The 22712-nt window shown below is 39.9% G+C and overlaps 1 protein-coding gene across 2 annotated transcripts in view; it reads right to left on the reverse strand.

Annotated features, from left to right (window-relative positions):
* Positions 1–1219: 1219 nt before the first annotated feature.
* The window catches only part of LOC134219186 (E3 SUMO-protein ligase RanBP2), a 42262-nt gene continuing 20769 nt past the window's right edge, over positions 1220–22712 (reverse strand). The window contains exons 3-8 of one of the 2 annotated variants that reach the window (XM_062697889.1): positions 20547–22707; positions 18040–20486; positions 7086–7228; positions 6249–7018; positions 5159–5986; positions 1220–2607 (exon numbers count right to left, since the gene is read on the reverse strand). In XM_062697889.1, coding sequence (XP_062553873.1) covers positions 2306–2607; positions 5159–5986; positions 6249–7018; positions 7086–7228; positions 18040–20486; positions 20547–22707 — 6651 coding nt within the window. In that variant the 3' untranslated portion in view covers positions 1220–2305. Of the gene's footprint in view, positions 2608–5158; positions 5987–6248; positions 7019–7085; positions 7229–18039; positions 22708–22712 lie in introns of both variants that reach the window. The other variant, XM_062697888.1, reaches the window with a different exon arrangement.

Genomic DNA, 22712 nt, shown 5'->3' on the forward strand with positions numbered 1-22712 from the left:
TTTAGCGTAATTACATTATTTGTTGCTGAAGACATTTATATCCGTTCCATAGACAGGACATGTATCAAATAAAAGTAATAATTGCTTTCAATCTCTCCGCTGGTCTCTATATAAACACCGTCTCTAGCAAGGTCTCTGGCATTCGCCCTTTCGCATAATCCCGAGCGCTCGCGGCTCAAATATTAGGATAATTGTGAACATATGCAAAAGTAATAATTAAAATTATTGCGTAATATATTTATATGATTTTCGGGGTAATGGCCTCTCTGGGTAGTGGAATATTCTGGGTAGTGACCTTTCGGGGTACTGGCGTTTGGGGTAGTGACATTCGGTTTAGTGCCATAGAACCAATGAATCACATAGGACAGTGGTTGGTTTCCTACCTGCCGCTGCCAGCATCCAGGCGCTATGTATATGTAAAAATAGCCAGCATGAGTTAATCACCTGAAGTTTGTATGGCGAAAGAAATCTAATGCGGGTTTGCTCAACAGTAGGAACTTTTCGGGAAAAACTATTTGGTACCAGTTATGTAGGAAGATGTCCGCTACTACGCCTACCAAATATTTTTTTCGATAAAGATGCTTTTTGTTGAGATATTAATCTTTAGGTGACTTTTGCCATACTGATTTCCGAAAGTTTCCAAGTGTGCCGCTGTAAGCACGCTCAAAGTAGGCGATTCAATGGAACATTAGCTGGTTTCTTGGGCAGACCTAGTCGATTGATCAACTCTTGGCTAACAAAATTCCTGTCGAGAAACACGCGGCAAGAATAGGGTTGTTTCTTTTTATCATATACTTGCAGGCGAGGAAGGACTGCCTCAAAATTTAACAAGTAGGATTTTCCAAGAATCGTTAATGAAGACATTTTCAGATTATCTGGGGTGGGAGAGCCAGGAGCGCTAACAAAACCTCAAACATTGAGAGTTTGCTGATTTCGTTTCCACATGTTTTTAAAGGGGTGTAATCGAAAGGATTTCGACCAATATATCATGACGAAAATTTTCCGGAGGTGTGAGACTGCCTTCAAGATAAAAAGGCAAAAAAAAGTAATGGGACACATTTATTCTATTTGACCATACAAACTTCAAGCTCGCTTAGCACCCACTTGGACTTGACTTCTCACTTAAGGATAATTATGATAATACTGCCACAGATTAGAAAACAAACTTCTCAACTAGCCAATCATGGAACAATTTCGGACAAATACATACGAACACATGTTTTTATCATGTTATGAAATTTTAATTAACTGTATTATCAGAGAATTGATATCGGATATATGTTTGATGACATTGGTATTGTAAATCAACAACAAAAATGAAACCGTGTATAGATTGCAGAAAAACAGAATAGTAGTGTTGGGAAAACGACGCATTTAGCAGTTATCGTTATTATCAGGGATTTTCAAGTATCTATTGCGCAAAGCTTTGACCGCTCCCGAGTTTGAGTATGTTTGATCTTAAATAAACCCCGATAGTAATGTAACACGACCAAGACCGTGATTTCCTCTTTTGAAGTAAATTAAATCGTAGATGCGGCTATTGAAATTGTTTCATCCAATGTACATATCCAAATATACTTCGTAGGGTGAGAAAACGTTTTGTTTTTCTTTACCACAGCACGAAAATTCACTTCAGATCGCAATATTTCTCCACGGCACTGGTGCGTAGGTAATTTTATGACGCTTTTTTTCTCTTTTAAGCTAAACCGTTTCTTATTTTTCAATTGCATATCATAGTAGTTTCATAAAATTAGATTGCCAACTTAAAATTAGCGTTCAACCTAAAAACTAACCTGAAGTGAGCCGTCAAGCCATGCTTGCGCAGACCTCGTAACATTATATGGTCTGGGGTTGGTTAGTTTCACTATACGTCAGTCTTTTTTTACATCATCGCGGGATTTCCATAGGTGGGGTTGCTAATCGAAGCACCAAGCATAGTAGTCACTTCAAATTATTTTTTCTTTTCTTAATTTAGTTTTATTTTATACGTTAGATGTACCTAAGCTAATAGCTCTAGACGTGATTTAAAGAAAAGCTTGATTCCAAGTTTGTGATTTAACTTGAGCGCTATGTGCGGCGCAACGGTTTCATGATTCGATCTGACATGCAACAGAAAACCTATCCAAAAGTCAACGAAAAACAATTTTGGTAGGGCTCCATGAAAAAATCTTAAAAGAATATACATTAAAAGTGACAGATACGCTGCAACTAATTACCATTAATCACCAATATATAATAATTATACACATAAATATAATAACACTCTTTCTTTTGATGGTTACTCACGTCCAGCAGTGGCGTTGTATTAGTCCTGATCCGGTTCTAGATCTGGTTTTTGTCGAAGATTTTCCTGGCACTGATCCAGTATAGTCTTGAAGTTACCGGCAAGGTCCTCGTTCTTAAATCGCGCCGCTAACTTTTCCAACTGAGGACCCTCCTCGGCATGATTCATGGCGGCCCAAATGAACGCTTTGCTGTTCATCGATGTCACAAGTAGGTCGCTGGAGATTACGTGGTTTAGCACAAGTTTAAAAATTTGTTCTCGCCTCATCAGCAACCTGTAGCTCTTTCGTTCAGGATGGAACAAAATTTTCAGCTCACCAACACCTATAAAAAAAAGAAAAACAATGTATTTAATTTATTTAGGTCTTTATAGTTAGTTTATCCAATAATTGAATAATACATCCATATGGAGAGAAATATTTGTTTTTGGTTTGAAATACAGTTTTATTATTAGTCAGTTATCAGCGCAAAACGTGTACCTTGTTTTAATGTTGTGAAAGCTTGGATTTGGATTACTTATCTTGACATCTTTCTGGCTGGCCACTAATCGTGCTTCAGACGTAGTAATGAGCAAAATAAGTTGGTTAAGTGGCACATTCGGGGAACGGTAAGGTAAACATGTTCTTCACTTAAAGGCAAGACAATGCTGACTTATATGATACCGCGAACGATACAAACAGCACAAAAAAACTGTAGGTAAAGTGAGGTGTGATCGTCCACCGGACCACGATCGATCAGAAGTGTTGTGAAATTTGGAAGTAATGAAGAAAATGGTGTATCGATCCATATAAAGGTTGGTTGGTTTCGCTATGAAAAGTTTACACAAGCCGTAAGGGAGGCAATTATTTCTGATATGTATCAAACGGAGCTACCCCAAATGGCATAAGTCCGTTTGGCATAACAAGTTGAATAGCCAGGGGCCATTTGGCATAATGACCATTTGGCATAACGACCGTTTGGCTTAATAAAGAAAAATAGTCATAACGATTTAAGGGCCATTTGGTGTATAACGAACATTTGGCATAAAAATTAAAAGAATTATAAAAACTCTAGGAAGAAGCTCAATTTGCATCTGTATTATTGCTTTATTCTGGGCAAATGCGTGTTTTAAGGAGTGATTCACTTCTCTATTTCCGGGTAAATTTTAATTTAAATGAAGAAATAATGTGCTAATTTGCCTTATTCCTGAAAAATGTGATTTTTTAAAGCTTTTTCGACGATGGACAAACCCTAGTTACTGCTGAATATAACTACGATCGGTCATTGCGTTCAAAAGTTATGAAGAAAATGGTGTGTTGAACCATATACGGTTGGTTGGTTGATTTACCTTACAACGTTTGCAATAGCCGTAATGTAGGCAATTATTTATTAGGGATGAACGGGCAATATGGGCCACCTAAGGAAATCGTTCCGAAAAGTGCTGAAAAGCTCAAAAATTAGCATTCAAATGTAGTTGACTTATACAGCATCCATTCGCTAACTGAGCTAAAACATCAGCCCAGTTAACAAGCGCCGCTTTTGAACTGGGCTGTCGTTGTTATGATCAATGTTTTACATGGAACGACAACAAAATACCATTTAGACTACCCTCGTAGCCTAGTGTTTGTTTTTGTATTTTGACGGATATATTGACTTTTGATATTCATCAATAGCCATTTTTTATGTTCCGATCGCAATAATGCGGCATTGTAATTTATTCGTGATGAATCTAACATAGGAGATACTATTTTTGTATTCGGCAACTGAAATTAGAACTTGTTTGCATATTGAGGCCTAATATCTTGCTATCTTGCTTAATATATTCCTAAAGAATTTTGGAGAGAATACTCAAAAGAATTTACAAAGCAATCCCTAATTGATTTCTCGAATAAATTCCTAGATTTCACCAAGAGTAGCTTCGGAAATTCTCCAGGAATTCTTTTGAAGATGGGAAAACGTGTTTTTGTGGAACAACGATCCATCAACGTTCACTACATGTTAAATAGATTTGATTGGTATATTTATTCAAATATTTTAATGGATTTTTTTCATCCTTTGAGAGAATTTCACTCATTATCACCGGGTATTAAAATTTTCCTGATTATGGAATCAATGATCAGGAATTCCAGGTATTTTCCAGATGGGGAGAAATTCCCTGATAATTTCAGGTTTTCCAGTTTTTTCAGGTAGTAGACACCCTGCTTTTTCCGGGCAAATGTGTACTTTTAAAGAAGGAGTTTTTTTTTGCCAAACGGCCCATTGTATTTCATACATTTTTTCAAGGATTATGCCAAATGGTCGTTATGCCAAATAGCCTCGAGGTACTTAACAAATTATAACAAATGGTCGTTATGCTAAATGGTATTTATGTCAAATGGCCTTTAGACATTCAAATCGTTATGCCAAATGGCATTATGCCATATGGGCTTCCCCGGTATCAAAATCAGGCGCAACCAAACAATTGAGTTATGACAGGCATAATCGCCGCTAGGTTCTTCAAAAATCGGTGGGTCGGAATCCCGAAACTATTTATAATAATTTTGTTGTTGTGTCAGATGCCATTTATCTGTTATTGTATCGAAAATAGTATACCAAAAACCGAATCACAAAAAGTATAACACTAAAATCGGTTTTTACGCGGGGGACGTAAATCTTAAAAAACCGCATTAAAACTGATCTAACGAAAATCGCAATTTTCATGTATCTTTCGAACGTTTCGAAAAGTCACGTTAGCTTGCAAATCCGCGTAAAAATAGTCGACTGAAAAAGGTTCATATAAAAAGCTAATTAGGTACACCGCGAAACAGCATTAACCGCAAAATAATGCACAGACATTTAGGTAATACAATTCAGAAACTTCTCTACACGCTTTTTATGTTTAAAGAAATGTTATTACCTCGTTCTTTCCACTCCTTTGTATCCGCGTCGTACCGGTATAGCTTTGCTCTGCAACCGAACAATTTTGTCTCTTCCTCCTCGCCAGTCCGCACTTCGATTTCGTCCGGCAACTGTATAATAGGTTCATAATGGGGGTCATAGTTCTCATCACCACCCGCTGCTTCCCCTTTGTCGTCAGTGTCGCCGGTACTATCATTTTTGCTGCTGTTAGCCATCCTGGTGAAGACATCCTCCTTCACCGTTAGACCTACGAACCCAGTATTGGGGGCGTTTTGTTTGGTCAAGAAATTTTCAGATTTTCCGGTAGCAAGTGATGCAAAGCTCACGCCCGTTTCCATCTTTTTAAGCAAATCTGACTCAATGATTGTTTGCTTGTCAAATCCTTTGGCAGCATCGGCAAAACTGAAACCTCCTGTAAGATTTGCGCTCGTGGAAAGGGACCCAAACACCGGAGTAGAGGAGCTGTTACCAAATCCACCAAATATATTACCGCTTCCGGCGGAACCCAGCGCGGGTGTCGTTACATTACTAATTGGGGTATTGGCGGGAGTTTCCGACTTCGTGGTTGAGCCGGGAGTTCCTCCAAAGATATTCGCGCTGGCCGTGCTGATTTGTCCGAAACCGGAACCAAACAGTTGAACTCCCTCAGCCGACTTGTTCAAACTAGACCCGGAACCTACAGAACCAAACACGGAGGGCTGTAGTAGTGGTGACTTCGACTTGTCCGTTTGCGAAGATGGAAGCACAGTTTTAGGGGTTGTATTCAGAGAAGAGGAAAAAATCGATCCAGTAACGGGTGTGCCCGAGGTGGTTCCGGATGCAAAACCTGTATGGACAACGAAGAATTGAAAATTTTAGTTTTATGTTTCATTTTTGTAACAAAATTTACAATTAAAAAAAAATTATCCATTAAAATTGCTTGGAGGAGAGTAACCGCCAAACTTCCCAATAATGTAAAATGAGTATTGATATCGAAAAGATGAATGAAGCACGACCGAATCAAATTGTCACTTTGGGAAATGATCGCCAAGCGCATGCAAAAAAAAAAACCAGCGTATTTTACCATTCCGTTAAAAATATCGCCTTACCTCCAAAAATAGACTTGGGAGTTGACTGATCTGTTGTAGGTATTGACGCGGTTCCGAAAACCGTAGATGCTGACGATTGTTTTTCCGCCGAAACAAAACTACTGATAGAGAATGGTGAAGACTTGCTGTCGGTGGTTTTCCCGACTGTTGTGGTCGTAGATAACGAGCCGAACAGATTGTTCACCTTTTCGTCTTCATTCGATTCGGAAAAGCTCACTTTCTTTGGTGATCTCGTAATTTTTCGTGTAATGGGCACGGGTTTCACGTCGTTCACATTCATCGGTAACGGTTTTTGGTCCAGGAGATCTCTATTCATAGCAAGGTCGTACGTTGGAAAGACAAAGCCATCCGGATCACAGCCACGACAGCCCGGGCACGGTTGTTTAGGGCTGTCGAAAAAGTTTGCGGGCAATTTGTGCTTATCAATTATTGCTTTTTCGTCCAGCGAAATATCACTCAGCTGTGAAAAGTTGAGGTTACTGATCGGAGTCGAAATAGTGGAATCCAATGTAGCGTTGAGTATGTTGGAAGCCGGTGATGAAGCTTTGGTTGCTTCACCGGAAAGGGCACGATCGATTGCGATTTTGAAGTCATTTGCAATTTCGGCATTCTTAAAGCGCAATGAAAAGTTCATCACTTCGAAAACTCCTTCCGAGAAGTCGTTCGCAATAAACTGCCACGACTTATCGTCCTTCTTCTGGTACTGCACATCGCTATCCAGGGCATGATTCAAACATATTTTCAGTACTTGATCTCGACGCATGACCACTCTGTAAGCAAGCATAAGATGATTAAAATTGTTATAGAAGTCGTAAAAAAAACATTTAAATTGTTTACCTCAGTTTTCCATTGGTTTTGTGTTTTAAGATTTTAACATCACCGATACCTCGTTCTTTCCATTCTTTGTCAACATAGCGGTACAACTTCGATCTGTGTGAGTACAGCACATCTTCATCTTCCTCACCCGTTTTAACATCAACCTGTGCGATTAGAAGTAATAGGCATATATTATAAATTAATAGAACAGCAGTGAATTCTATCCAACTCGATGTTCTGTAACTCGATTGTCTCCCTTACTCAATTAAATTCAAAGTCCCTTGATTCTAACATACTGCGTTCCCTTCGTAAGTTGATACCTCCCTTACTCGATAAGTCGAAATATTTTTTTAATGCTTTTTACCTTTTTACCATCGAGTTAGTGATGTTATCAGAATCAGTTACGATTTTGCCAAATGCTGTTTGACCGAATAGAAAAAAACTTTAGATTGCGAGTAGTGAAAAATGAGTAATAAAAAAAGAGAAGATTGTAGGTCAATGCCCATACTGAGGATACTGATCGTAAGACCATCATACGATTCTCTTTTGAAATTTCGCCACAAGAAAATGTATTGATTTTCATACGATTCGCTAATGGAATGCATTTCATACGACAATCTTATGAAAATTTTTAAGTTTGTTTAAAAAAAAGTGTAACCTGGTTTCGAATCATGGACGTCGTGATTAGTAGGCGTGTGATCACAGAACGACCAATTCTCCAGAATGATATTCCCCAGAAGGTACCATTTCCCCGAAAAAAAAATCTCCAGAAAAGAATTGCCCTAAAACCCGAAATCCATTGTTTTTTTCAGATTACGGTAGATGTGGCTCCTTCTTAAGCATGCTTCTTTTTCTTTTCCTTTGCTTTTCATCACAATAGTGATTGCTATTCTTTATTGTTTGATTCATCAACAGACAACTTACATCCTAATGATGCTTATCCTAATTAATACTAATAAAAGTAATTATAATAAAGTCATCGTTAATTATGAAACATGGCAGAATAAGCCCTTGTAAAATTACGACGAATCGTCTGTCGGGATAGATTAAAATCAAAACATGGGGCAACCTCGTTGAATGCCCGCTGTAGATCCACCATCGCTCCACGTTGTCCGTAATTCGTTCTTCGAAAAGGTATCCTCAGCATTCCGTTATTTCGCAGTGCCCTAGGTCGAACGTTCAAGTTTACTGATTCCAGAATTTCAGGGCAGTCGATTCTGCCTTGGAGCGTATCAGCAACGACCATGGCCCGTGCAATGTGCCTCCGCAATTGTAGGCTTTCAAGATTAATTAATTGACAACGGCTGCTATAACTTGGTAACCGGAATGGGTTTCGCCATGGAAGCAACCGAAGAGCAAAACGAATGAAGCGGCGTTGAACAGAATTCAATTCTTACTGATCCGTTCTGGTAATTAGGATGCCATACAGCGGAACAGTATTCCAGCAAACAGTACAGTGATTTCAAGCAATAAACATCGGTGAAACCCTTGGCGACGCGAAAGATGAATCCTAATGTTCTAGAAGCCTTCTCAATCACGTAAGAGACATGATGCTTGAATGTTAGCTGCGTATCTAGAATAACACCAAGATCCTTTATACATTTTACACGTTGCATCACAATTCCATTGAGCTCGTAGTTGTAAATTATTGACTGATGTACACGAGTGAAAGAGATCACGGAACATTTGCTAGGATTGACAACCATCCGGTTCAATGTGCACCAAGCCGCAAATGAATTAATATCTTGTTGTAGGTCCATTGCGTCAGAGGTAGACCGAATTAGTGCATAGAGCTTCATATCATCCGCGTACGACAGTCGCGGTCCTCGAAGCACATTGTTTACATCGTTGAAATACAAGAGGAATATCTAGGGGCCAAGATGGCTTCCCTGAGGAATGCCTGAGGTTGCCAAAAATTCAGTGAACTGAGAATTGCCTACCGTAACAGACAGTCTCCGTCCGGTGAGATATGAATGGAACCAGCGCAAAAGATAACCAGCAATGCCAAGTCTTTCCAATTTCGCAACCGTGATAGCGTGGTTAATTTTATCGAAAGCTGCAGATAGGTCCGTATATACAACGTCCGTTTGTGCTTTCTGCACAAAGCTGTCGGTAATGCTCGAAGTTAGGCACAAAAGATTAGTGGTCGTAGATCTGCCTGAGATGAACCCATGTTGATCGGCACTCAGATGTTGCTTACAGTGAGATATGAGTGGTTCTGTTATAACTAGCTCGAATAATTTGGATGCTACAATGTAAGTAACCTACAATTATTGAGCGTAGATGTCCACACAAAAAATGATTAAGGTGACTCGGGGAAGCACTACACACCGTGTTATTTTTCCTATCTTCTGTCTCTGTCTAGCATTATTACCTCGTAACTTTGGAGTGACCTATTTCGGTTTTCAGTTGTTTGATGTAACCGTAAATGTATCAGCATGTAGACTGCGAGTAAGCACGCGCCGCTGATACTTTTTCAAAATCATATTTGTTGTAGAAAAAAAGACTTGATGATTGTTTGTGCTTCCCGTATCCCCTTAATAAGCGATTTATATACAGGAAATACTAAACTCAAGGTTTCGACTCAAATCTGAGAATAAAATTCCCTGACTTTCCAGACCATGTTTCAAAAAATTCCAGGTATGAAAAATGCAGTGGCGTCGCGTAACCTCACTTTTCACCTGTGCACTGACACAAAAAAATATAATTTAGACATTTTGACTGGCCAAATGGAAAATAAAACTAACAGAGTCGTTTAAACTAATCAAAATGTAGTTATTCTGTGCATTTCCGCACACCAATTCCTTTAATTTAAGTCCAGTGCGCAGGTAGATTGAGGTTAGGGAAACGCCACTGGAAAAATGTGTTTTTTTATTCCTAGCAGCATATGAAAATTCCTGCAATTTTGATTCCTTGAAGCCCGTACGAGTTCCTGTGTTATTAGAAGCCTAATCACTCCTAGAAGCAGTACATTAAGGATTTGTAGAAAATCGTAGGAATGTCTGATCGTTCACAAACATTCAAGAATGTGCGCAGAACTCCTGAAAGGATATAGAATATCTGTTCCTCAATAATGGATATCTATAACATGCTCCTATATAAATAACATTCGCAAAACAGGCCATTTAGGCTCAATTTGTGTCGTGTTTTGTTGTTATCCGGCGTGCTCACTGCTGAAAAAAATCACAAAAATGAGTAATAAATCAATTTTCGCACCAATTCTTTGTTTTCGAATGGTATTGATTTGGGTACATGATATGAATTCAAGGAGCAGTTCCCCTATCATAATTCAGCATTACTCACAACTTTGGCTCCAAATAATGTTATAGACTTCTGGGGCCCTCATCCACCTTTCGGAATTCTCATGAACTCCGCAATAGACCTGCAAGACTACTGATGGACTTCTTCAAATCGATGACGTTTTTATTATCTTACTAGAAATTTGTGTGAAATCTTGCATCATTTGACACGATTTTTGAACTCTTTCTAAACAATCGAAAGAGCTTCTAGAAATCCTTTGAATTTGATTAAAATTGTTAAGGATTTATAGGTATTATTGTGGACATCGAGAAACCTCCATTAGCTCTCAAGTATGCTTACGGAGTAAGAATTCTTATTCACTCTATGTGGGGTTTATGGGCTTCTAAAACTAGTCACGGACTGCTAGCAATCCTTCAGATATTCAAGAACTCATTACCTATAAGCTCCTATTTATTCATCCATTCAGCACTTACAGTAAGCCCAGGAAAATATTCTAACCACAGTGATTCTTTTTGGTCAGTAAACAATCAGGTCGTTTGTTTTTGTCGAAATGTAAAAGTATACAAAAAATTGTCGTGTTTGTGAAGAAGTGGCATAACTAGCCTCAAATGCTAGGGAAAACTACTTCTACTCTATATAGGGTAGAGAACCATTTGGGCAACACCCCCTAATCCCGTCAGCAACGTTCATTACTCGAGCGCATTACAACCGAATTACTTGGTTTTTAGTACACGGTTAGTTTCTGTCGATATCTAGTGATGTACAAACAATCAAGCCACTTGGTTGGAACGCGGTCGAGTTATTAACATTGCGGACGGGAATGGGGGGTGCTGCCCAAATGGTCCCGCTCCCTAGTTTATCGATTTTTAGTTGTTTGCCAAAAACTTCCCAAGTGAATCAATCGTCTTGGATTTAACTTGGATAAAAGCAATCGAGAGAATTCTTGAAAATTAGTTGGGGAATATTTTTTTGTTTCAGGGAGAATTCTGCAGTAATTTTTAAAATTTTATGAAGGAAATAATTATCTTCAGAAGATATAATAAAGCACCTTCACTGAAGTAATTTCTGAACAAAATTCTCAAACATAAACCGAACATTTCCTGATAAAGTTGTTTGAAAAACATCAAAAGCAGTGAATGTAAAACTGAAACATTTCCATTGAAAATAAAATTGCCCTCCTCTTGCAAATATCGGAACAAATTCAACTCGCAACAAGCGATTATCCCTAACTGCAACAGAATACGACTATATTCGACTGCCGCGGATCTAGAAAAGTAATCGGGTTCCAATAAAGGTTTTAATGATGTTTTGTTTCAAAAATATAAGTAGTGAATGTCTACAAATAAAAAAGCCTGCTATCTTTTAACCTGATTTCAGTTTTGCTTGTAGGATGAATATGCAAATAATCGCAGTTTAAAAAGTTCACCATATCACCGTTGTAAATAAAATTGAACGTAGCATTGTCTATGTCGGGGCTACCCCAAATGGCATAATTCCATATGGCATAACGAATTGAATAGCCAAAGGCCATTTGGCATAAAGACCGTTTGGCATAATAAAGAAAACTAGTCATAATGATTTTAGGGCCATTTGGCATAACGACCTTTAGGCATAATGACCATTTGGCATAAAAATTAAAAGAATTATAAAAACTCTAGGAAGAAGCTCAATTTACATCTGTATTATTGCCTTCTACAAAGAAGTACAATTTAATCTGATATATGTTGTACAAAGAGTTGTCCTTAGTCTTCAAACCTAGAATGAATATGTATTGGCATATGTTCCGTGGTTCACCGTGCTGCTTCTGATCCTGCTTATGGGTTGCTTCGTGGCTTTGGCATTACAATCACCTTTGTATACAATATAGCTGAGGAAATGACCAAATAATGACCAAATAATGCTTGGCAGTTTTCACAACATTTTCACGTTTAAAATGTTCGACCGTGTACTTTTCCCATAATCTTTGTTTGCTTGAAAAATTTACAAAGCGCGCCGCAGTATTTTTTTGTTTCTACGGCATGTTGTGAGCAGCTTGGTGAGCAGTGTTGGAGTAAAGTGTGTGTGTGACAATTCGTAAAGTCATACATATTTCTTTTGCCTTATTCCGGGTAAATGCGTACTTTTAAAGAAGGAGCCATCTACTCTTTTGTTTCATCCCGGGCAAATGCGTACTTTGAAAGAAGGAATCATCTACTCGTTTGCTTCATCCCGGGCAAATGCGTACTTTTAAAGAAGGAGTCATCTACTCTTTTGCATTATTCCGGGCAAATGCGTATTTTTAAAAAATGAGTCATCTACTCATTTGCCTTATTTCGGGCAAATGCGTACTTTTAAAGGAGTCATCTTCTTTTTTGCTTCATCCCGGGCAAATGCATACTTTTAAAGAAGGAGTCATCTACTCTTTTGCCTTATTCCGGGCAAATGCGTACTTTTAAAAAAATGAGTCATCTACTCATTTGCCTTATTTCGGGCAAATGCGTACTTTTAAAGAAGGAGTCATCTGCTTTTTTGCTTCATCCCGGGCAAATGCATATTTTTAAAGAAGAAGTCATCTACTCTTTTGCATTATTCCGGTCAAATGCGTACTAGACTGGCCCAGGAAACAAAAAGTTGTCTAATCCCACGGGGCACCCCCCAGGATTGTGTCTTTGGGTGAGAAAATCAATCTCTGAAAATTTCAGCTCAATCGCTTGTTGCATAAGCTGGCGCATTTGATTTGAAGTTTGTATGGGGATTTCAGCCAAAATGTATAGGAAAATACACCTCCGTCACTCATTCGATCTGAAAATTGGTTTCGATTGCTCAATTGACCTCAGAATTGCAAAAACGGCAGTTGGTATGCTACAGAACAATTTCACAGAACATTGTATGATGATTAAATGAACTTTTATATAGGTTTCGGCTGATACGATTTGATCAATAAATCCAAAAATACACAATTCAGCGCCTAATAAATCAGACGAAAATTATATAAAAGTTCATTTAATCATCATACAATGTTCTGTGAAATTGTTCTGTAGCATACCAACTGCCGTTTGTGCAATTCTGAGGTCTATCCAGCAATCAGAACCAATTTTCAGATCGAATGAGTGACGGAGGTGTATTTTCCTATACATTTTGGATGAAATCCCCATACAAACTTCAAATCAAATGCGCCAGCTTATGCAACAAGCGATTGAGCTGAAATTTTGAGAGATTGATTTTCTCACCCAAAGACACAATTCTGGGGGGTGCCCCGTGGAATTCGACAACATTTTTTTCTCCCCACACTAAGCTGGGCCAGTCTAATGCGTACTTTTAAAGGAGTTATTTACTCTTTTCTTTTTTGCTTCATCCCGGGCAAATGCATACTTTTAAAGAAGGAGTCATCTACTCTTTTGCATTATTCCGGTCAAATGCGTACTTTTAACCTTCTGTCTGTGCTCAAAAAAACTTACGTTGTCTGTGCTCTGGGGTCAAATTGACCCCAAATTGAAATTGCTATAACTTGTTTAATGTTTGGCCAATTTTGGATTTTTTGGGCTGTTTTGAAAGATAATTTAATCATCTTTCAGGTCGTTACCAAAGATTGACTATAGGTGGGCGGGTACATTGCGGGGAGGGGTTTTAGTGAACAAGAATTTACAAAAGCAGTGATTTTCATGATTATTTTACTTATATCCGAAAAATCCTACCCATTTTGAACTGCAACTTTTTTAAAAAGGCTATGCAGGAAGGCATGTGCTTTGGCATGTGGCGTTGATAAGTTTAGAACTCGGCCGCCAGGTGGTGGTATATTTCAATTCATTATTTTAGACTACTCAAGATATTCCGATATATAGAATACTCCTCAGTGTAAATATTCTTATCGCACAAATTAAAAAATGGGAAGAAGTGCTCATTATATTGAGCACCGCTTTGTAGTGCTAGACATCCCGAACAATGTTGCCGAATACAACTTGGGTGTAGGTATGAGGGATCTCAAGCTAAAGCAATATTTCATATATGCAAGAATATTGCAAGTACACTAGCGCCGCCTATTTGTAAATTTCCTTATTATTTATTCCGTCACATGACAGTCTATTCCCACCAGACGAACTTTGTTACAGACGTCATCTTTACAAATTTCAAAATTGTGCGATAAGAATATTTACAATGAGGAAAATTCCATATATCGGAGTTACTTGAGTAGTGTAAAATAATGAATTCAAATATACCGCCACCTAGCGACCAAGCGCTAAACTAATCAATGCCTCATGTTAAAGCAGACGCCTTCCTGCATAACCTTTTTGAAAAGGTGCAGCTCAAAATGGGTAGGATTTTCGAATATAATAAAATAAGCATGAAAAATCACTGTTTTTGTACCCTTTTTTACGAAAACCCCTCCCCGCAATGTACCCGCCCACCTATAGTCAATCTTTGGTAACGACCTGAAAGATGATTAAATTATCTTCCGAAACAGCCCCAAAATCCAAAATTGGCCAAACATTAAAATAGTTATAGCAATTTCAATTTAAATCAATTTGACCCCAGAGCACAGACAACGTAAGTTTTTTGAAAAAAGGACACTGTAGCGCATATTTTCAAAAAAATTTAAGCGAATTTGCACCTAGGAGATAGATCTCGGCGAGTTTTACCAAACTACCAAAAATTAGGAGAATCGGTTGAAAACTAAAAAAATGGCAGCCACTCAAAGTGGCCTGGGGTCATATTGACCCCAGAGCACAGACAAAAGGTTAAAGAAAGAGTCATCTACTTTTTTGCATTATTCCGGGCAAATGCGTACTTTTAAAGGAGTTATTTACTCTTTTCTTTTTTGCTTTATCCCGGGCAAATGCATACTCGCAAACGTAAACAATACCTTTTCCTGCAAATTTTTCAACAACTAGGACGGCACCCAGCTAACAACCACTTGGAAACAGAAGTGGAAAATATCGCCAGAAGTCTTTTATCTTTCTGAAATCATCAGAAGAAGTCAATGTTTACGTTTGCGACTTTCGCCCTTATGAAACAACAATGTCGATATATTCCTACGATTAACCTTTTTTGTGCCAAAGGGTAGTTTTGCTAAACGGCCCGTTGTATTTAATTCATCTTTCGAGGATTATGCCAAATGGTCATTATGCCAAACGGTCGTTATGCCAAATGGCCTCGAGATACCCAACAAATTATGCCAAATGGCCTTTAGACATTTAAATCGTTATGCCAAATGGCATTATGCCAAGCGGCCTTATGCCAAACGGCATTATGCCAAATGGCATTATGCCATATGGGCTTCCCCCGTTGGTAGCGAAGACTAAATACGATGAATCCTTAATTACCACAACTTATTGCCCTAGCTAGAAAAATGGATTAGGCTAGTGCTCTGTTTGGTAGATCTTACACCGCAACACATTACGTCAAAGTGATCTACCGTGTTACGGGAGTATATAGGGTTTCTCACCCCATTCCCGGCCTAACATGCGCACGACTGCATTATTTAATTGATATTTATGACTAGGGGCAACTTTTCTGAATTTTGTGGGCCGTGTAATATTGCGACGGGGTTCACCTCTGCTTCAAAAATAGTTATTCTTGCTAAACACCGCTTGAAAAAGCTTTTATTTGATTTAAATTAACATGGTGTAGCACTCATTTCAGTCATAGGCGATTGCTTATCCGCCATACCCAAAATCTCCTCGGCATACGCAATATTTTACTCAATCTCTCAACATCTTACTCTCATTCTCTCTCTCGGGACGGTAGAAAATGCGACGTAAACAAAAATATGCACGTTCCACGACAACAAGATGCCAGATGGTATTATTCATAATCATTTTTATTTGGTTGAGAAGATATATTTACTCATCCAAATTTCTTCCAAACACTTAAAAAACAATATCTTTTCCACCTTTTGAAATCGAGAGAATTATAAATAACATGATAGCTTCAACGTATTAGACAGTTTTCCTATTAACGATGAAGGATTATCTTCATACTAAAATAAGACTTATGGCCTTTTGGCAGCACTGTACAGCTAGAAGTTCTTGGGCCGAGGTGATTTTTTGTTCGGTTTGAGGATACATTTTTAAATGTATTCCAATATGTTTATATAAAATCTAGTGATACGAACAATTACAAAAGATTAAAGTGCGTGAGTTTAGCATTATTGTGTGGTGATAAACAGCCTGAAGCAATGGTTGTATCGAGCACTGTGACGATTTTCAGGTAGGTGTTTATTTTATGATACCGTTTTGTAAAAGTGGAAAGAATCACTTCGGCTCAGTGGTGTTGCAACGAAGAGCAAAAGTTTGAAATCTACATTTTTATTTTCTATAATTGGATCGATTAGGAGTGAAATAAATGGTTGAAAAATATTGAGTATTGTGCGTGATAAATAGGAGACTTTTTTAAAATGATCAATCATAAACCTACGGCTACTAAACAGTATAAATCATTAGCTTTCTGAGCAGTGAGCCGGGAATGGGGTCCATAGGCCCAAGTAGTGATTTACCCTATATGGGTTTTAGAGAGGTTTTATTATAATAGCGTTCTCAATCCTTTTTTTCTGCAAGGGGAGTATTTTTTTAATTTCTACGGATTTTTTTTTCCGCTCAGATGAAATGGTCAGCATTTTCGTTTCAATGACCTATTTGGCCAAACTAATCTATTAACCAAATGACCAGTTCGGCTAAACGACAATTTCGTCCAGAAGTCATTCGGTGGAAAGCTATTCGTTAGAATGCCACTTAGGGCTGATTTCTTCACCTCCGCTTAACTTTTGAGCGGTGCTTACCCATGCGTTTAAACTTGGTTCAAGGTCTAAGCGGGGGAGAAGAAATCGGGCCTTAGCCGAATAAAACGTTAAGCCGAACGACGTCTAGCTGAATTGCGTGGTTGGGCACAAATTGGCCCACTAGCGACGTGAGAAGATCTTGTTTACAAAAGCAGTTTGGCCCTATTGAAAGATTATTAAATCGAAAATGGTTTGGTTGAAAATGCTCAACATTCGAAACTGGTAGTTTGGGCCAAAGAATTGTTTGCCCTAACTAACCACCTTGGCTAAAAATTCAGCTGGGTCAAAATGGTCGTTTGGTCGAAAATTTCGTTTGGGGCCGTACACTAATTACGTAAGCATTTTTTCTGGGTTTGTGTATGCAGGTAGTTAGTTATTTCTGCTTTGTGCGGACGAATTATAGTTTTGCTAAAATCATTGTGTAAAAAACTGACACGGTCGCATCACTTATCAGAGTGAATCCAGATCCAACGATGCCTACCTACTAACTGATAATTCGGGACTGCTTTGCTATTTGGGCGTAACTTATTTTGTAAACAAACATTGCTTCATGGATTCCGGACAATGCAAGCGTTTTCATCCCTAACTAATATTCTTATCTTGTAGAGGAAAGCTTAATCTGTCGAATCCATACCGTGGTTTCCTCATAAAATGCTTGTTTTAGCAGGAATTCCCCTTCCAATGTTTGTTTACAAAATAAGTTACGCCCAAATCGCAAATCGGTCCCGAATTCTTTCTGTGATTCTTGTGGAAACGCAGATGTGAACACGGTCTTCAAATAGCAAACATCGCCTACTAATATTTCTTATGATGCTATGATGATGTTTTATGATATTTTAAACTTGGCAAACTTTTTTTTCCTAACGATAGGTACAGGAGGCAAAACCCACCCTTCATTCCTCTTATCAATGGATGAGCCGATGAAGATAAATGAGAGAAAATGAATCACGCGCAACTTACCTTATCCGGAAGCGGAATCACCGGTGTGAAGTAGGTGTTGTTCTCCTCCTCGGCACATTCTTCCCCTTCCGCTTCACATTCGGCATCGTCATTGGCAGATCCAGTGCTCAAAGTGCGACCCGGACTTTTCGGTTTCCCCGGAGATTTCGGCTTGAACACGAACTCGAACGATGTCTTCTCGGCGGGAGCAGGCAACCTAGGGGTGGTTGCACTCGCAGTGTCTACCGTGGATTTCGTTGGCGAGGGCCCAAAAGACAACGTCGGTTTCGGAAGCTCAAACTTGAAACTACTGGACGCAGTCGTAGATGTTACCGCAGTAGCAACGTCAGTCGATATAGTTGAAGGCGTTGCTGTGACAGCCGGTTTTGGAAGGTTGATTCCGAAAGTGAATCCAGATCCGGGTGTAGATCCAAAGGTGAAGCCTGATCCAGTGGTAGTTGTCACAACACTACTACTAATAGTAGCAGTGGATGTGACAGCTGGAACGCCAAACGTGAAACCACCACCGGATGCAAACGTAAGCTTAGGACCATCTCCGGCAGCTCCAAGAACTCCTTTATTTTCTTTTTTAGGAACTGTGGAGTCTTTCGGAGTATCACATGCCAAACAGTACAGGTCATCGGCTTTATTGGTGACGTAGCATCCAGAACAAGTCCAAGATCCGGCCTTTGGCTTGAATTGGTCGCCAAAACCTGCAACAGGTGGATCTTTCTTTGAAGCCGGTTGCACACCGAAAGTGAATTTACTTGTGGTTTTCGACATTGTGTCCAGCAAGTTGCTTTCCTTTTTCGGCACTGTAGAATCCTTTGGACTGTTACAAGCCATGCAGTACACATCATCAGCCTTGTTTGTTAGATAACATGACTCGCAGGTCCACGAACCGGCTTTAGGTTTGAACTTATCTCCAAAGCCTTTTGGTTCAGTTTTCTTGTCTTCCTTTTTATAAGTTGCATCGGATTGTGGCTTATCGCCCATAGCGGCTTGTACCTTTGTCAATATGTTGTGGAAATCATCACGGACGTCAGCCGTCTTGAAGCGAATAGCAAATGTTTCGACCACCAACTCATTCTCGGAGTAGTCGTGTCCCACCCAGGTCAAAGAGTTGTTCTTCTCGGTACGAGTGAACTTCACGTCTTTAGTAATCAGTTGATTGCAGCACAACTTCAGCACCTGCTCCCGCCGCATCAGTAAACGAGCAACGTTGTTGTCCTCTTTGTTTACCAGCACTCGGATGTTTCCGATACCACGTTCCTTCCATTCCTTAGCCGTTTTGTCCATGCGGAAAATTTTTGCTCGGTGTTCAAACACACAATCAAAGCCTTCTTCGCCTGTTTTCACTTCAACTAGTTCAGGTAGCGCAATCACCGGTTTGAAATCTGCGGTGGGGACGAATTCTTCAACCACGTCTTCGTTGAGAGAAGTATTCGAAGGTTGCGTTTCGGGGTTCTTGGATGCGACGACATTCACCGGTGTGGAAATAATCGACGGAGCAGTAAGCTTGTTTAAGCTATTATAAATATCAGTGAAAGATTTTTGACCAGTTGATGAATCAACGGATGGAGGTGTAACGGTTTTCGTGTTAGCCCCGAAACTGAACGATGCAAAAGGACTCGGTTTCGTCGGTTCTTTTGGCTTTTCCTCGACCGTTGTTGTTTTAGGTGTAAAATTATTGGTGAATGTAAAACCTTGGAATGGTTTTGGAGCTGTTGTTGTAGACGTAGCTGCAGTTGTTGTGGCAACTGTAGTCATTCCGAAAATTGGTTTTATCGGCGGCACAGTTGCAGCAAATGATGATTTGTTAGTAGCGGTTGATGACGTATCTGGTTTAGGGGTACTGAATGCAAAGTTGGGAGTAGCTGCGGCATTTTCCTTCTGTTTTTTCAGCTTGTTTATCTCATTTTTAGCATCGTTAAATTTATCATAGAATTCTTTGGCCAGTTCCACACTCGCAAACCGTGCGCAGAACGTTTCCTTTCTAGGTTCCTCGTCAGCGAAGTCCATTGCGGCCCAAGTGTAACATTTGTTATTCTTCTCCATCGGTTTGATAATCAATTCCGGTGAAATCGAATGATTGGCGGCAATCTTATGAACTTGCTCTCGCCTCATAACGATTCTATACTTGGACGGGTCGGTTTTGCTTTTGAGAATTTTTAGATCGCCCAGCCCTCTTTCTTTCCACTCCTTATCAACCATCCGCAATAGCTTGGACCTACCGCAAAATATCTGTTCTTCATCTTCTTCGCCGGTTTTCACTTCGATTTCATCTGGAAGGGCGATGATTGGTTTGAAGTCTGGCCGAGGATCGTACTCTCCAGACACATTGGCGGAATCCTCCTCGTCGTTGTCTTCTTCAGGTTCCGCAGTGCTGGTGTTTAGTGTCAAAGATGAGTTGATGCTTTGACTGAACATTCCCGGCATAATGGTTGTCGGCAATGTTGCCTTCGGAGCTGGAATTGGGAATTTGGTGTTAATTGGCTGTTGTTCAACCGGAGAGATATTTTCTATACCCGAGGCAGGAAGAGCGACTGGTACAGACGAAGGGACCACTGGCGTGACCGTTGGAGTATTGCCAACAACGCTATGTTTGATGTGTTGTGGTGGAATCGTGACGCTGTACATTGGTTGCGTAGTTCCAACCGAAATGTTAGTTGGTAAAGGATCGGAGTTGGTTATTACTACATTGACTGGCGCTGCTTTTTCCAGAGGAGTTGAACTAGTGGCCAGCGGTGGAGCCATTGAAGTTGCTGGAATTGCAGAATTGTAGGTGGAATTCCAAGTGTTAAGGAGGGTGGGTGTTTGAAGGGCCTGTTCAATCAGCGATGAACCTTTTGGGATTGCTACAGGAACTTGTGGAGTTGGCAGTGCCACTGGTGGAAGGGAAGGCTGCTGTTGCTGATAATAAGGAGCTGAAGAAGCTTGTACCAAAAGATTATTGTCCGGATAAGTATGCATGGGTGAAGCAATGGATCCTATCTGTGCGCGACCTTGTTGTTGGGCATACTGTTGCATGTACATTGGATAAGATGTGTTGTAAAATTGCTGGTAAGCAGCATTTGTTTGTTGCATAGCCACTGCTGCCGCCGCCGCCGCAGCTGCGGAATGAGCAGGAGGTAAACGATTATGTGATGGGCCCATATTAGGTGTTAGTTGCTGCATTGGTGGATTATATGCTGCTTGGCTTGCGAAAGAGGGATTTTGCAATTCATCCAAAATGTACAGATCATTTAACACGGAAGCCGCTCTATTTGCATCATCTTCAGCAGGCTTCTTATGAATGTTTTCTTCGATCTTCACCAGCCGCTCCTGCATGTCACCCACATCGTTTCTTATGTTCAACACGTCCTCCTTCACAATGTTCAGTGTCTCCATCATCTTTCGAATCAGATTTTCCAACTCATTGGTCTTGGCGGAAAAATTAGCAGCCTCGCGTTCCGATCTGTTCAACCCAGTGTTGGTCGAAGAGCTGAAAGATTGGAAGTGATCACTGTCATCAATACCGCCAGCAGTACCGAAGCCATTGAGAGAGGTGTTCAAGCTTCCGTCCATAGAATCGTTGAACTGTAAACGCTTGATTTCACTATGAACAACGAAATGCAAAGGATGGCTTTTTTCAATGTAGGGCAGCTCTAAATATTTTTGAGTTTGTTTCATACAATCCCGAGCCCTTTCACTGTAAAACTTCTTCGTTTTCAGGGGCGTCTTACTCGACTCATCCAATTTTTTAAAAGCTTCAGCTCTGAAATAAGCAGCAAATGGTAATGGAATACCTCCAAAATCGTGCGTGAATTCTTCGTATCGCCCATGCCTGAAGTATGCACCAGCCAGGTAGGTCAGAGCTTCCTCGGCAAGCTTTACCGCTTCTTGGCTGCAATCAAACGATTCAATACCATACTTGAAGAAGATGTTGGTGCTACTGAACGAAGCTTCGTTTCGCATTTTCCACAAAAGAACCCCCGCCTTGTAAACACTTTCGGTTCGTAGCTCTAACTGACGTCTCTCTTCTGGTACCATTGCGGAGGTGACACGCTTCGCCAGAATCTTCCCCAGCTTAAGCAGAACAAGTACATCCGTTATCGGTGTTCCGGTCCCTCTTACTGCCTGGATGCCATGTTGGAGCAGCTGCTTGTTCGAAGACATATTATCCATTTTTGTGTTCTTGAAAATGGCACTTGCTGCGTTCCACCAATCCAGCTTATTCTCCTCACATAGCGTAGGAATCATGATGGGCGCAGGCAGGATTATGGGTTTGCCAGTATCGATTTTGTCCTGATATTTCCTTTCTCCTTCCATGCAACTTTTCGCTACCAAAATCGAGCAGTATAGGAAACAATCCACATCCAGTTGATTTAGGGTTTCAACGTTACAATTGTCCAAATTGTTGGTAGAAAAGTTCAGTCCTTTGAACGATTTGCATTTCAGTTCGGATAAGTCTTCTACGCCGAGACCCAGATAGATTTGGTAAGCCAGCGAAGACGGGTACAGGTATTGGGCGATCTCCAGATACATTTGCATATGTTCTCGCTTAGGGAGCACATACTGAGGCTCGCCAATGGAACCGCTCTGCATAAAATAGGAAGATGACATTTTTGAAACGTGATCCCCATTATTGCTGTACAACGCACGGAAAACGTGTTTCTTCCAACCGACATCGGAGCAAAACTGGCGAACCTAAA

This window comes from Armigeres subalbatus, chromosome 3 (genome assembly GCF_024139115.2).
Source record: "Armigeres subalbatus isolate Guangzhou_Male chromosome 3, GZ_Asu_2, whole genome shotgun sequence".
Taxonomy (NCBI): Eukaryota; Metazoa; Arthropoda; class Insecta; order Diptera; family Culicidae; genus Armigeres; species Armigeres subalbatus.